General features: G+C 43.7%; 1 protein-coding gene across 1 annotated transcript in view; it reads left to right on the top strand.

The window, feature by feature from the left end:
- GLG1 (golgi glycoprotein 1) overlaps positions 1 to 14,805 on the top strand; it is a 176,766-nt gene extending 161,961 nt beyond the window's left edge. The window contains exons 23-26 of the mRNA XM_084644808.1: positions 3,425 to 3,532; positions 4,270 to 4,390; positions 6,222 to 6,328; positions 8,833 to 14,805. Coding sequence (XP_084500934.1) covers positions 3,425 to 3,532; positions 4,270 to 4,390; positions 6,222 to 6,328; positions 8,833 to 9,000 — 504 coding nt within the window. The 3' untranslated portion in view covers positions 9,001 to 14,805. The remainder of the gene's footprint in view (positions 1 to 3,424; positions 3,533 to 4,269; positions 4,391 to 6,221; positions 6,329 to 8,832) is intronic.
- Positions 14,806 to 15,606: the final 801 nt, after the last annotated feature.

The following is a 15,606-nucleotide window of genomic DNA, read 5'->3' on the forward strand; positions in this document are numbered from 1 at the left end:
AGTGATCCGCTCAAGGTCACTCTTGGCAGTATCATTGGTGCCCACGTGAAGAAGCAGGAAGGGGTAGCGATCGGGGGCTTGATGAGTCTTGGCAGTCTCTCCATCACATCGCGAATCTTAGCTCCTGGCAAGCAGCAGACTTCTCGGTTTTCCCGGTCAGGGCGGCAGATAAATGACTCAGTCCCCCTGAGGAGAGAGTCCCCGACCACCACCACCCGCCTCTTTCTCTTGGGAGTGGTGGTCGTGGAACCCCCAACCCTAGGACAGTGCATCTCATGCCTTCCAGTCAGCGGATCCTCCTTCTGCTCCCTTCCCTCAGACGTATCATCTGGTCCACTCTCCGCATTAGTACCTGTGGAGAGAACATGAAAACGGTTACTTATCTGTATCTGCGTTGCTGATACATGGACATTCCCCTTTTTTTTTCTGGAGGTCACATGATGCCAAATTTCTTCACCATCCTCCTGTCCCCGATGTGCAGCCTGCTCTGACTCTTCAGAACCTTGTGCCCGTAGAAGCATATCCTGACTTCTGTCCAGGAAATCTTCAGTTTCTCTTATGCAATGCAGGGTCGATACCTGTTGCTCCAGACCTTGAACCTTCTCTTCCAATATGGAGACCAGCTTGTACTTTGTACAGACAAAGTCGCTTCTGTCCTGTGGAAGAAAGACAAACATAGCACATCCAGTGCAGGTCACAACAGCTGAACACCCCCCATCCATATTACCTTCCTTCTACGAGCTTCGTCAGGAGTTGTAGTAATTACTCAAAAAGAAAAGGAGTACTTGTGGCACCTTAGATACTAACCAATTTATTTGAGCATAAGCTTTCGTGATCTACAGAGAATTACTCAGAGAATCCGGCAAGATGTAAGCCTCAGTGGGCTCTCCCCAGGTGAACTCCCAGGCAAACTCCTTCTCTTAGCTGCTCAGCTGGTTCTCAGCTGACTGGCTTTTTATACAGTCAGGTCCACTTAAGGTTCACCTGGAACAAAGCACTCCCAGTTCCCACGCTTTTCAAACAACCAATCAAGCACACTGTCAAACTGTCCTCACAACAAACACTCAGATACAAACAAACACTCAGATACTCACAACAAACAAACAAACACTCAGATACTCACCAACACAGCCACCTGTAAGCAAGGACTGGCCTGTCTCCCATGAGTGATGGGTCATCCTTCAGGATAGGTTGTAGATCCTTTATGATGCGTTGGAGAGGTTTTAGTTGGGGGCTGAAGGTGATGGCTAGTGGCATTCTGTTATTTTCTTTGTTGGGCCTGTCCTGTAGTAGGTGACTTCTGGGTACTCTTCTGGCTCTGTAACTGGAGTTCTTCAAGGTGTGTGGTCCCTCTCTGTAGTCCACCACCCACCCTCCTTCCCCTCTGCTTTTGATTCTTATTTTAAGGGTAGTCACTGTAGAGGAGTAACTGAAGAGACGGTCGGTCTGCATCTCCCCTGATGCCCTTGGCTGAGACCATGAGTAGGGGCAGGGCACAGACCAATGGATACTGCTAACAAAAAATCTTCTGGTCTCAAGCACATGGAGCATATGGTGAAATTACACAGAACGATAACACATCTCAAAGCATTACTGTACAGGGGAATAACTTTGTTTTTTGTGAAGTTATCTGTGTACGATACATTTGGACAACAGCACTCATTTCTTAGTATACCCCAAAATCGAAGTCCATTTCTCTTATGGATTGCAAACCTAGCAAGCATATTTTTGAGAAGATACATCTTTGTTGGTTTCTTTAAACAAGAATGAATTAACCAAAAGTTCTGTTTCAGGGCACACTGCAAATATTTCTCTCTGCCTTCTCCAGCAGGTCCAGCAAAATCTGACCACAGGGTTTGCCCTTAAATGCAGCTGTATTACTAGGTCTTGAATGAACAAGAAAATTGTGGCTGTGTAAACACTGTTAGGCTACCATAAGGTGTTAAGAAATATCATGCTCTCCAATCACGTATACACATCCTTTAGCAAAGGCTACTCTGTGGGTTTGGGATAAAACTGCAGATAAAGTGTTCTTTTGTTTTTTCCCCTCACCAGTGACACCCATTGCAAATTATCCAGATCTGAATTCAAATTACAAACCAAAGGGCTTTAACAGTTGGGAGAACCGTGGAATGCCTACAGTTGGCCAGTTATTCACTGAAGAAATGTTTCTAACTTATTTAGAAATCAAAACTAACTTTGATCGGTCCACTCTCCGATGGCACTAGTACTTTCAAGTTAGGCATCGTTTCTCAACTTCCTAGAAAAGCTTTTTCTATAGAAAGCTAACTTTAATAGAAGTGATGGTGTCTGATGAATTAGGAAACAAAAAAAGGATTACTAAATTATCAATTTTTGCAGATGACAAAAAAAGGGCCATATATGACATGCTGAGAAAAGAATCTGGGTAGACAAATTACCCTGAGGAATGAACTTTGATCTGGAAAAGGATCAGCAGCATTAGTGTGTAGCATGATAGAGAAGATTTCTGAGATGGTGCTTCACACCTGTCAGGTTAAAAAATAGAGAGATTGCATGGGGATGGATGTTGGCAATGTTGTGGTGATAGAGGAGATTTTATCCATATGCAGTGGACATGTCCAGTCAGAGATTATTGGGGTGCAGTTCGTAACCAAATATCACAAAATGGTTGGATATTTATTACCAAATGATCCTTTGGTAATCCTCCTGGGGCTTCCCAGCTGAAACGGTCACACAAGAGGAAATGAAGAATTAATTTCTTATCTGCTTGTAGATGCTGGGCTACTGAGAGAAAAATAGCCCAACTATAGAGAAATGGTTCCAAAAAAAAAAGGGAAGTGGTTGTTATGGAAAAATGAACACACCAATTATATACCCAGCAAAGTAGACAGAGGACAAATACTTAGATATTCAGTACTCAGAGTACTTTCACCTGCCAAACAAACCAGCACACCTGTCCAATATTTTTTTAATATGAACATTTGACACACCTGGTCTGTTAAATGTGTGTAATCTGAGATTCGCTCAGTTCCTAGGAAAAATGTGTATGGATGTTATAACACTGCTCACGCTGTAATAGGGGGACGCCTGTTAAACAGAGAGAGCTGGTGACTGTGTTCCTGTGTGTCTCTTTAAACAAAAACTCTCCGTTGTAAAGATCACTGTTTTGTTTCTGATATTTCCATGGCAAGGATTGGTAAATCTGTTAATCGCTAAATAAATAGTTTTAAAATAGTGGCTGTATTTGTCTGTGTGCAGCTTTTTTTACTTCAGAAATTCAGGGCTCCAAGTGAGGGATGGATGATAACACAGCTCAAGGCTTGCCCCCCAGCCATTGTATATAATCCTGCACTAACATGGCAGCATGCAAATGCCTTGAAAAACAAATCTGGTTCCTACTTTATTTCATTCATGTTGAAATCGGGATTTTCCCCCCAAACAGATCTCCAGGTTGTGTGCAGAAGAAGCAGCAGCCCAGGAACAAACGGGGCAGGTGGAGGAGTGCCTGAAAGTTAACCTGCTCAAAATTAAACCTGAGATGTGTAAAAAGGTAAAAAAAAAAAAAAAAAAAAAAAAAAAGGAAATGGTGCGTCTCCCAAACCAAATGGGCCTTAAAGGACAATTACTCCTCAAGTGTCAGATGAACAAACATGATTCGTTACAAGGCACAGACTAGGAACAGTGTGAAGCCAGAGCTATGTACACTTCTGTGCACAGCTGAGCCAGTGCACCTCATCCTGACCTGCAACATCCTCGACCATTTCAGTCCTGGCTCTGAGATATCCCTCCCTGCCAGGGAACAGTAATCCCAGTAAGAAGTATGCCTTACTATTCCAGTCCTGGATTCCCTCCTCACACACTCCCAGGGTACCTCAGTGCTGAGCTGCCTCCCACTCTTACTTCAACCCTAGGCCTCTTGGGCACAGATTGGCACTGGATCTGGCAAGGAGCTTTGTAAACTACCCCCATAGATCTATCACCTCACCTTAGTCCTGACCTGTTAGTCATGCCAAATTATTTGACTTAGTGTTATAGATTAGTGTGTGTATCTATTTAATTAATGGAATTATGCTGATCCATAAAGCAGGACTGCTGATCCACCCTGGAACAGCTTCAGTTCACTTATCCAGCAGCAGCATTGTACTCTGTGATCCCTTATTTAAGAAGGTTAGGTAGCTCTAGGAACTATTAACCAGTATGGTTTGTGTTGCTTTCTTTTCCCTCTTTTAATGTGTACCTGTAATGTGTAGGTTTCAGAGTAGCAGTGTAATAACCTTCCCTCCACAGGAGGTGCTCAACATGCTGAAGGAGAGCAAAGCAGACATATTCGTTGATCCAGTGCTTCACACAGCCTGTGCCCTAGACATCAAACACCACTGTGCAGCCATCCCACCCGGAAGAGGACGTCGTAAGTGTTGGCATGTCAGACTGTGTGAGATCTCCCAGCTCCTGGAGTGACCTAAAACTGGAATCTTTCTTGAATGACTTGAGGTCCTCTTAAACAGTAGATATTGCTTCCAGTTGTCGTGGCTGGTGAACGAGGAATACTGCCACTTGTATAGTATATGGGTGTCCTTCCTCTCTGTGCTTGGCTTCTTAGCTTGGAAATCTTTCCTTACATGGCCTGGTAAACGTTAAGCTAGTTCTGTTCTTTCTAATGCAGTTTGAAATTAACATACTATTTTTCTTGGAATAATGTTAATTTCTGCTACAGAATGAGAAATAAGTTAAAAACGTACTGCCGCATACCCTCCTTGGTACCAGGTATCTTTGATGTTCCTTCACATTTCTCCTCAACAAAGGATGGACCTGATAGTGCTTGAAGTAAACCACTTTTCTAAATATATGTTACTCTGTCTAGTGCAGATGGGACACCTGACACAGGGCTTGTCTACACTTACCCAGGGGATTGACACATTGGCAGTTGATTTAACGGGTCTAGTGAAGACCCGCTAGATCGACCGCAGATCGCTCTCCCGTTGACTCCTGTACTCCATCAGAACGAGAAGAGTAAGGGGAGTCGACGAGAGAGCATCCCCCATCGACATCATATAGTGTGTACCCCGCGGTAAGTAGATATAAGCTACGTCAACTTGGGTTATGCTATTCATGTAATTCAAATTGCGTAGCTTAGATTGACTTAGATCAAAAAAGATATACTGGCATTGGAAAAGGTTCAGAAAAGGGCAACTAAAATGATTAGGGGTTTGGAATGGGTCCCATATGAGGAGAGATTAAAGAGGCTAGGACTTTTCAGCTTGGAAAAAAGGAGACTAAAGGGGGATGTGATAGAGGTCTATAAAATCATGAGTGGTCTGGAGAAAGTGAATAAGGAAAAGTTATTTACTTGTTCCCATAATATAAGAACGAGGGGCCACCAAATGAAATTAATGGGAATTAGGTTTAAAACAAATAAAAGGAAGTTCTTCTTCACTCAGTGCACAGTCAACCTGTGGAACTCCTTGCCTGAGGAGGTTGTGAAGGCTAAGACTATAACAGGGTTTAAAAGAGAACTGGATAAATTCATGGAGGCTAAGTCCATTAATGGCTGTTAGCCAGGATGGGTAAGGAATGGTGTCCCTAGCCTCTGTTTGTCAGAGGGTGGAGATGGATAGCAGGAGAGAGATCACTTGATCATTACCTGTTAGGTTCTCTCCCTCTGGGGCACCTGGCATTGGCCACTGTCGACAGACAGGATACTGGGCTGCATGGACCTTTGGTCTGACCCAGTATGGCCGTTCTTATGGCATTCCCCTGTAGTGTAGACAAGGCCACAGTCTGCACAGACCCCAGGCAGATCCTTGTTTTGTGTTGAACTTCCTCTAAGTTCTTGGAGAAGACACACAGGATTTAGCATTCTTAAAATAATTTTAGTGAGCTGCTCTGTGAATCCTAAATATCCTGTCAGTTCAGCTGAGCTTAAGCCTTGGATACCTAAAGTTAACCCTTTAATCCCCCTCCATAGGTCAGCGTTCCTTGCCACTTAAATATCTGAAGTGAGACCTTAGCTGGGCTGCTAGCTCTGAGGGTTAAACAGAGGTTTCCTTTCAAACCAGTCTTGGGTTAAATTTCCCAACACTGATTCAGAGGAAGTTTGATGGATGGCTTGGCTGTACAACTTTGTAAACAGCCAACCAATGTTCGGAGGAATTGGAATGCACCTCCCAAGCACTCTGTATTGTGACCTTTCCCTGGGGCCAGTTTGTGTGTGTTGTGATACCATGTTCTCCATTTTGCAGAGATGTCTTGCCTAATGGAAGCTTTGGAAGACAAGCGTGTGAGGTTACAACCCGAATGTAAGAAACGCCTTAATGATCGGATTGAAATGTGGAGCTATGCTGCGAAGGTGAGGATGCAGGATGGGCTCTAAACGCCACCTGGCTTTTGGTTCCCCCCAAACTTTTCCCCGAAGCCCACTTGTGCCACTGCAATAGGCACTGTGACCCACTATTAATGCTTTTTGAGGAAAATATATTTATTTTAATTATTACACGTACATATAAACTCTAACACTGGAAATAAAAAATGTACATGTTTTCTTTTAATGTAAATTAATTGTAACGATAGAAATTCCTAGCAATATGCACTCAAAGAAATGCTTCAGGGTCTTTGAAACCAAGCATTTTAGTAAAACTACAATTTAAAAACACATTAAAAAATGTTGAGAGCAAAGTGTTGTGTTCAAAGAGGGAAACACACTGGACACGTGCACAGTGTGGAAAACTGAACAAGAAGCAACACCACAATGTTAACAAAATTCTTAAACACATTGTGTTTTTTTTTTAAAACAAAATAATTGTGCAACTTTGAACACTATATTGTGTTTTCAATTTTTCAGTGTGAAAGACCCAATTCTCCTCTCTGCTAATTAGAAAAGAATAAAATATTGTAAATAAAAATATAAAATAACAGTTATATTATAACACGCTGAAGCAATGGCTACTCCTCTGATCCAGTAAAGGAGAATCCAGACTTCGTGTGTGTCATCATATTTTCCTACCACTTAATTTATTTTTTTGGCTGGCTCATTTTGCGTAGTTGTAGGTGGTCTGGAGCTTTCATTATCTTCTCCATCAGTGCACCCTTCTTGTTTTCAAAAAATATATCAATCCATGTCACAATGTTGTACTCACGAGAATTAAACTTGACACATTGCAGCTTGCTTTTTTAAAAATAGTTTTTCCCTATACTCTCTCTCCAACATATACAGCTCAACACGTTACACTCATATAGTTTTTACTTAGATTACATGAGTCACATGGAGTTAAAGATTTACTAAGAGCTTGAGTAGAGAATGCAGTCGCGCTGGCGGACCACCCGGGGCTGTTTCACAGTCCACAGTTTGGGAACCCATGTTCGGAGACTGAGACATGGTTCTTGTGATTCAGACCGTTAGTGTCTTGTGAAGGAACTGGCAGGAGGGCAAGGTGGGGATTGTGCTTTCAACCATGGGAAGGCTAAAGAACAGATGTGCCTCAGTCCTGTGAAGTGACTGAGTGAATGCAATCAACTGTTATGCCTCTGTCAAGCAGAACAGTGGGAAAGGACAGTCTTTCTGCAGATCAAATGGTTTAACAAATACAAAATAGGGTTCACTTAATAAATGAGGTGGTAATGTAGAGTTCAGGCTTCTGCTTTGTTCCATTCTGATCTTGCTGTGCCTAAGTACTGCAGCATGTATTGTATATGTCAGGCTGAATTCAGAGTCCCATGCACACCAAGCCAAGTAAAGAACAAAGTTTTGACCTTAATTCAGTAAAATGGAAAGGACTGTAATGGTTGGATGTGTTCGCAGTCTTTAAACCAGTCCCAGCGCTGCCATCAGACCCTAACCCCAGGCCTTCTACCCTGGAGGCACTGGTTTTGCCCTCTTAGTCTGTGTTGGCCCCAGTCTTCAGCTGGGCTCCTGAAAGTTCAGTCCCCTTCTGAGGGTTTACTGATGTCCAATTGTAGGCTCTTCCCCAGTGGCCTCTGGGGGGAAATCTGGGCCCACCCACTACTCAGGGCCCAGCTGTCACTGATATCCTGCCCTTAGCTCAAGGCTCCTCTAAGCTCAAACCCAGTAGCTCTTCCATGCTCCCTAGTCCTGACTAGCTCTGGGCTGTCCATTGTGCTGCAATTCCTTCAGCCAGCCACACCATTCATGCTCCTCTAGCTCTAGCGAGGAACTGCACTCTCTGGTCTGGCTCTCTAGCTCCTTTTTATACTGCCCTCCTGGGCCCTGATTGGCTGGTTCCCTTGCAACCACTCTAGCCTGCTTGGAGGACTTCTTCATTGCTCCTTATCTGGTATGAGAGTGGCAGGGCCCTGAGGCCTCCAGCAGGAGGCCTCTGGGCCTAGTCCACCCTATCACAAGGACCATTAAGTTATTTATACAACCCCTTTCTCAGCATCTGGATTACTTGCCTAATAACACTGAAATCAAACTGCTCTCAGTGCCCCTCGGGACTAGTTCACAAGCAGGGCAAAAGGTGCCAACAGAGGAAGAGCTATGACAGTGGGAGGGGTGATGTGAATGGAAAGGCAGGGTGCTGGAGAGAGCTAGAGGAAGAGCTGGGATGTCTTTTGGGCATTTAGGAGCTTTAGAGCTTTGTGTCCCAGTTGATGAAGTCCATCTCCTACAGGCCTATTTGTATGTCCCAGCTCATGCGTGTTACATAATTGTGTACCAGGGAAAGTTCAGTTATAAAAAGAGAACATGCTGGATGCTTACAGGAGGCAAATGGGGAATTTACAAGTGTCCTTATCCAGCTCGTAAAATAACATCGTTCTACATGTCGTTAGTTTCTCTGCAAAGACTGATGTGGAAACTGAAGTCCGGTTAATTATGTTTTTTGCCTTGCCCCCTAGGTTGCCCCAGCAGAAGGCTTTTCTGACCTTGCTATGCAAGTGATGACTTCTCCGTCCAAGAACTATATCCTGTCTGTTATCACAGTCGGCATCTGTGTACTCTTCCTGATTGGCCTCCTGTGCGGACGCATCACCAAGCGGGTGACACGAGAGCTCAAGGACAGGTAGAGCCTGGGTTGCCTGCTGAAGAAATGCCTGCCCAGTACCCAATTTGTACAGCCCTCCTCTGTATAGTCTGCCCACCCGCCCCCTCTTGGGAGAGGAGAATAAAAAAGAATTGGAACAGCAGCAGGTGTCGGCTCAGTTTTCCCATCTTGGATCTCATCCATGGCATCTTCACCACCTTAAGAAAGAGTCGGCGTAGCCAGCAGCTTTTGTTACCCCTTTGTTAGCGGACTCCTGTTACCCGCCTGTAGATGAGTCTCTTTATTGTATTGTTGGACCTGCCGTCACCAAATCAGACTGATATGACCTGCAGCTCAAGCAGTTTTTAAGTAAATTTTTAAAGGAAGAAAAAAATATAAGTACCAATCCTATGAGTTAGGCAGTTTCTTACTGGGACGTATTCATGCTCTGCAGCTGGGTAAAATTGAGGTAGGAAATTAGAAGGTAAATTGCATCACTCACCGCAGTTGGCCTTGTTTCGGACATCTTGCTCATCCTATTCCAAGCATCTTCAGGGCATAGTTTCAGAGTGCTAAGAATGTCAGTCAGTGGAGTCATCCTCCGAATGTCCTGTTTTTGTTACTGTGGGTTTTTTGTTTGGGAAGATGATGCCCTCCAATTCCCGTTTTCCTCTGCCACTCACAGGATAAAATAAAATACTGGCCAGGATCAAAAACTCCAGTGGTCTGATATGCCATTTGAGCCATATAGCATATATTTGATTAGGCTAGGGAAAGGGTGTGGAAGTTATGCATAGAAGAGCCAGTCAGTGTAATGCATTGACAGCTGCACTGTACATACCCTGATTAACTAGCCTATTAACCTTCATTCATCAAAGGCAATGCAGTTGAATTTTGTCAGTCCTTTATTTCTCCCTTCTGTTGCCAAGCGAAGACACCCTGCCCCCTCGAATGAACTATTCAAAGATGGTCGGGTTGATACATTAACAACGCTCCATGTTGCCCAGTGATATTGAATGGGATTGAGATACTAATGTCTGTTTCCATAGAAGGATCATTTATGGGTTAGTGCAGTGATTCATCATTGGCCTCTCTGAGTCTTAATTGCTTGAGTTACAGCATTAAAAATACAGTAAAACTTTCAAACCTCTAAAACACTGGTTTATATAGATGGAATTTGGCATCTAGTGATGTAGGTCAGAAGTGCTGGCTCTAAATGCCAAGCAGGAGAGAATTCTGATAGTGTGAGGTGAAGGACAGACATGTTGATCTTTAAGGGGAAGCTTTGTTGTCACCCACTGATGTGCGCACATAAGCTCTAGTCACATTTCCAGAACTTGGTTCCCAGCCCCATTGCCCAGCTCAAGGGAGGTGTTTTGTAGAAACACCTTTAGCTGTGGTAACTGCTTACCATCTTCTTTGTTACACAAAGAGTGGAGGGAGTAGAGCCTCCTCTAGGCCTCTCTCTGTGGTTGGGACCTGCGATACACAGGTTGAGTGCGTGGTTCAAATATGGCAGTGCTGCACAAGAGTCAGCATGTACAGTAAGATATATATAGATATATATTTTATTAGCCTGTTAGATGTGTTCTCCTATGCGTGCTGGAATATAAATCATGTGCCTAACACTGTCCAACTAGGCTAATGCTTGATCCATAACTTTCTTTTCCTGCTCCCTGTTGTTGCATTGCTAAGTAATTTCTGAAATTTCCAGTGTTATGTATTGATCTGATACAAGATGGGGCATTTCTGAATGTGGAGCAGCTGATTCTAATTATGCTATGTAAACACACTGATCTCTAAAAATACTGTGATTGCTTTTGCAAAATGCTAGAGAGGGGTGCAAAGTTATCTTCACCATGCCACTTTGAAGATAGAAAATAAACTATTTTGAGACCCAGTCTTAGTAGTATGGTGATGAGATACTAGAAAAGCTCATGTGAAAGACAATTGTTGTTGGTGTCTGGAGTCGAACCATGAGAGCCAAGGGACTATAAAGACTGGACAGGGAATGATGGGAGAACCTGAGCAGTGGAGCAGATTCCATAGAAGAGATCTGTCATCTTGCTTGATGTGCTGTAGGCTTCCAAGCGGATAACATGTAAGTCATCCTTGGAACAGAAATGGAGCCTAAATTACTTCCCCCACCTTCATTGCCCAATGCTACTTGTGTGGTTTCCCTGATTCTGCATGAGTGAATGGAGCTGAGGGCCAAGAAGGCGATGGCAGATCACATCACTTGCTTGAAGCATAAAAGGGTGTGGGTGACACACAAGTGTGCGCGTGGCAGTTGCAAAATCACATGGTTTCACCTCTCACTCGAAGCAAGTGTCGTTGCAACACTTTCTAACTGTCAAGGCTGCAGGTCAGACAGATGGAATGGATTCAAAGTGCAGGAGGAGGGGGAACACGATTGTACCTTCTCCCCAATGCAGTCTTGCTTGTTTGGCAATCCTAGTGCTGCCTACGTTTTGCTACGGCAAAATTGAATTGGCGTCCAGAGACTTCATATTTGTGAGGGAGCATTAGCTACCTGTTTAACTTGAAGAACCTAACTGAGGAGGTGTAAAATGTATTGACTAGCATCTGCTGGTGAACCCCAAATTTAATTATAGTGAAATACTGTAGATGTTTTGTCAGCCATGGTTCTGGCTGTGTATCTTGGTGAGGGAAGAAGGGAAATGCTGTTTTGCTTTCCAACTTAAGTTTTGTATTGGAGTAGGGTAGAACATGGGAAGACTTGATTTCCTGCATTTTCTATTGCAGTAGACGTAAGGAATGCTAAAGGCAAAAGACTAGTCAGCTGTGTAGTGTAGAGGGTAAGAACAGAGCCCTAGATGGTAAAGAAGACATTGTTCTGTGGAATGCAGGGTCTCTTCCTGAGTCCTCTTCTAGCCAATCTCTGTATGTGTGTGTGTTCAACTTGAATGCAGTATTGTCTCATTGCTTTAACCAGCTGCAGTCGTCATCCCTGCTCCTGCGTAGTGCTGAGACCTTCCTCTTATCCAGGTGCATCTATTGCTACCTGATTGTTCCATTGGTGTGAAGCCTTCACGAAGCAAACTCCAAGCAGCAAGCGCCCTTTCTGGGTATTGCATTGAGCATCTGCAGTCTCCCTGGTGGTTGCCTTCAAAATTTCATCCTGGGACGTAGTTTCAGATGTCAGTGGACAATGAAGCTGCTGTCAATGGGGGAGCGGGGGAAGGGGTTTAATGAAGCAGGAAGGTGTGACATGATGTATGTTTCTGTGTGGTCGCCTTCTGTAATGGCGTGGTCAGAAGTGCAATAACGCACAGGCCCAGGGGTCCTGTTGCAATTACAAAAGGGAATAAAATAAAATCAAGAGAGACCCATTTCTTGCAGGGAACTGATATGGTTAGGCCTGGGCAAAGAGAACTTTGTCACTGGCTGCCACAGTTTTAGCCATTTCATAATCATTAAGATTTACACCCAATTCACCGCCTTCCAGATGGGACCCCCTAACATATTGCATGCTAAACACACTAATTCTGGCATAGGAGCATCTTTTTAGGGAGACTAGAAATATTCCAGTGCAGTGTGTTAGAAATGCCATCCTAGCCATCATAGCATGTAAGGACCTGTGCATCTAGAGAAGGCCTCTAGAAAAAACACAACAAAGTAACCAATATTGTTCTAAATATATCCTGATTGCTGAGCACCTGCCCCTTGGATCTCTAATGCAAACACTTGCTCACTGTGTGCCAGTAAATGCCCATAGCGGGTGGTCATTCCCTATAGCAGGAAGGGAGAGGGAAATACATAGTTGTAAAATGCACTACTGCCTTCTTGAATTTAGGGAAACTTTTTATTTTGATTTAATGAGAACATTAGAAATACTTGGGAATCAACCATTTCAAAGGGGACAGATCTGAGGCTTCCTTGCCACTTCCCTACTCTTAGCCCTAATGTTCATCATTCCCCTCCAGCATTGACTTAACTGTCTCCCCTCAGTTCAGGGAGCCTGCTATCCATTTCATGGCGTATACTGTAAATGTATGTCCTTCCTATGGCTAAGCATTCCTTCTTGGGGGCTTGTTCTAGATATTGTAGAGCTCATGCTCCTGGGAATGGCTTGACTGGAATATCCAAGAGGGGAAATAACTCCTAGTAAGGACTGGTGCTTCTGTACACCCTGCCTTCCTCTTCTGCTCAGATGCCTAATGGTACATTCAGAGCTTATTCTCACCAGTCAAGATCATGTGTCCGAATAACATGGGAAGGATTGTGCGTCCCATGCACGTGCATCTCAGTACTTCACTCTGGCTAGCCAGGTGGTGGTTGCTTGCGTGTTCTTGTAACAAAATAGCCTTATTCATTGTTTACTAATGGGTCAAATCCAAGTCTTTCGATTTTTCTTTTTTGTTGCCTTTTGGTTAGCTCTGTCCCTGAGTTTTCATGCCTCCCAGAAAAATCACTTTTCATATGCAGGTGGCTGCAATAAGGATGAGGCCAGGAGCAGCATTCCTTCTCATGCTTCACACACAACTTGTGTCCTTCTTCCTCTGCTGCCGCAGAAAGGCTGAAAGACCCTACTGAAGTTAGAATAATACTCTGCAAGTTCCACATGTGAGGATTCCTTCCAGAGTCTGGCACGTGTGATCCATGCAAACATGGTGATCTTGGCCCTGAGTGAGACTCTTGTGAGCATGCTCTGTGAAGATGCACTATATACTGGGGAGGGCTGAGTAGGGCAGCATGCAGTTAACATGCAGTTACTGTTAGCAAAGAAGTTGCTTTTCTTTGCAGTGGATGAACGGGGAGAAGCTGGAAGAAAATGTGATGTGCAAACTCGGTGCCAGAGGCGGTAAGCTCTGGTTTATCACATTCAGGTGAATGTGCTTAACTTGGATAATTTCTGTGAATGCAGACTGTTTAGTTCAGAAAGAATGTAGTTGTCTGACTCTTTTTTTGCCAGCTTTTGGTTTTCAAAGTTAATTTTGAGTTCAGTGTGAGATCAGAGCAGGTCAACTAGCTTTTTCCCCCTATTAAAATACTTGGGAGTAGATCTATAAACTGTTCGTGATTTGACTAAACCAATGAGGTTTTTTACAACAGGGTCATGGAGAGAAGCGCAGCTCCCAACCATGTACTGTTGCTTTCCAGCTTCTGAGGGTAAGGAGAGGGGCCAGCCTAGGTTTTCAGCCTAATAAAGAGCCGCTGTGTTGGGTCCCGTTCACAGTGTGTGCTCTAATTCACAGCAAAGGCTCGTCTGAGTGGGAGAGGAGAGTACTAACTGGTACAGCCAAGATCTAAATCTGGTAAATTGGTACAGCTGCTTTTCTCTTGCACTGTTGGGCCTGCAGAACCTGTCTGTAAGGGCGGGGGAGCAGTATTCTGCCTTCTTTACTGGATTGAAGCAGCCTGTGTGACGACCGTTTCCAATAACAAACTGTTTATTTTGATTTTGTAATTGATTGAAAGCAAAAGATCTGTGTTCTAGGGTAGGTCACTGAAATGCCGGAGTGCAAAGAGATTGGATGTTTGTGTAAGGGGAGACATGTTAACACAGGCACAGGGAAGGGTCTCTAAATAGTATGCAGGGATAATATTGTGAGCCTCCCCAAGTACAATGTACAAAACAGACCCAAGCAAGAAATCATAGACTGTACAGCAAAAACTGTTCGAACTTAGTCCTTTTTTTAACGTAACATTAACAAGACTCTTTGTAAATTGTTTTCCTTTCTGTGTATAAAATCCTGGCAGTTTCTTGTTTTTTACATGTTCATTCTGTGTAATTTTGAGATGTTACTGAGATTCTGGACATAATGTGCTTTTTTTCTGTACAGATGAAATGGGAGAATTTAATAAAAAATGAGTCTGCAGGTTTTTACTTGTTTGATCTTTGTTGATTGTGAATTAAAAGAGATTCACCCACAGCTTTTCCAGAGTGGAGCTTTCTGAAGCTGAGCCTGATGGTTTGATTTCTTTTAATTGTTTTACTGACTATCCAACAGAGTTCCATACCAAACAACTACCAAGAGAGACGAAACAGAATTTGGCCACTTATTTTTAAAAATTCTGACCGGACTGCCCTAGGCCAGATTTCAAGTGGTATCCTAGAGATGAAAGGCTTCCTAGCCCATTACTAATCTCCTGCCTGTTACACTTCAGGGGATTCTCTTTAAAGACTGCTGATTTTTTTTTACAGATATTTTCAAAGTGCTCCTCCCAATAGATCAAATGCATGCCCGTTTGATTCCCCTATTTCAACTCCACTATCTGTGCTTACAAGAAAACTAATCAGCTCCTCAGTTAGTTTAAGAGTGGACTATGCACATCATCCCCAAACCCTCCACCCTCTGCTGGTATCCAAAAATTGCTACAGCTCTGAATGCCATAAGTGATGACTTAATTGCGCATTGAAGGGCCATAGAAAGCCACATGCTGTGAGCACACACTTAAGCTGAGTTTGGTTTGGGGATGTTATGCTCATGCGAACCTCACCAAGTGCAGCATGTCTCAATGGAACCAATCATAGAATATCAGGGTGGGAAGGGACCTCAGGAGGTCATCTAGTCCAACCCCCTGCTCAAAGCAGGACCAATCCCCAATTAAATCATCCCAGCCAGGGCTTTGTCAAGCCTGACCTTAAAAACTTCTAAGGAAGGAGATTTCCCCCACCTCCCTA

Source organism: Lepidochelys olivacea (genome assembly GCF_965140295.1).
Source record: "Lepidochelys olivacea isolate rLepOli2 genome assembly, chromosome: 12".
NCBI classification, from domain to species: Eukaryota; Metazoa; Chordata; order Testudines; family Cheloniidae; genus Lepidochelys; species Lepidochelys olivacea.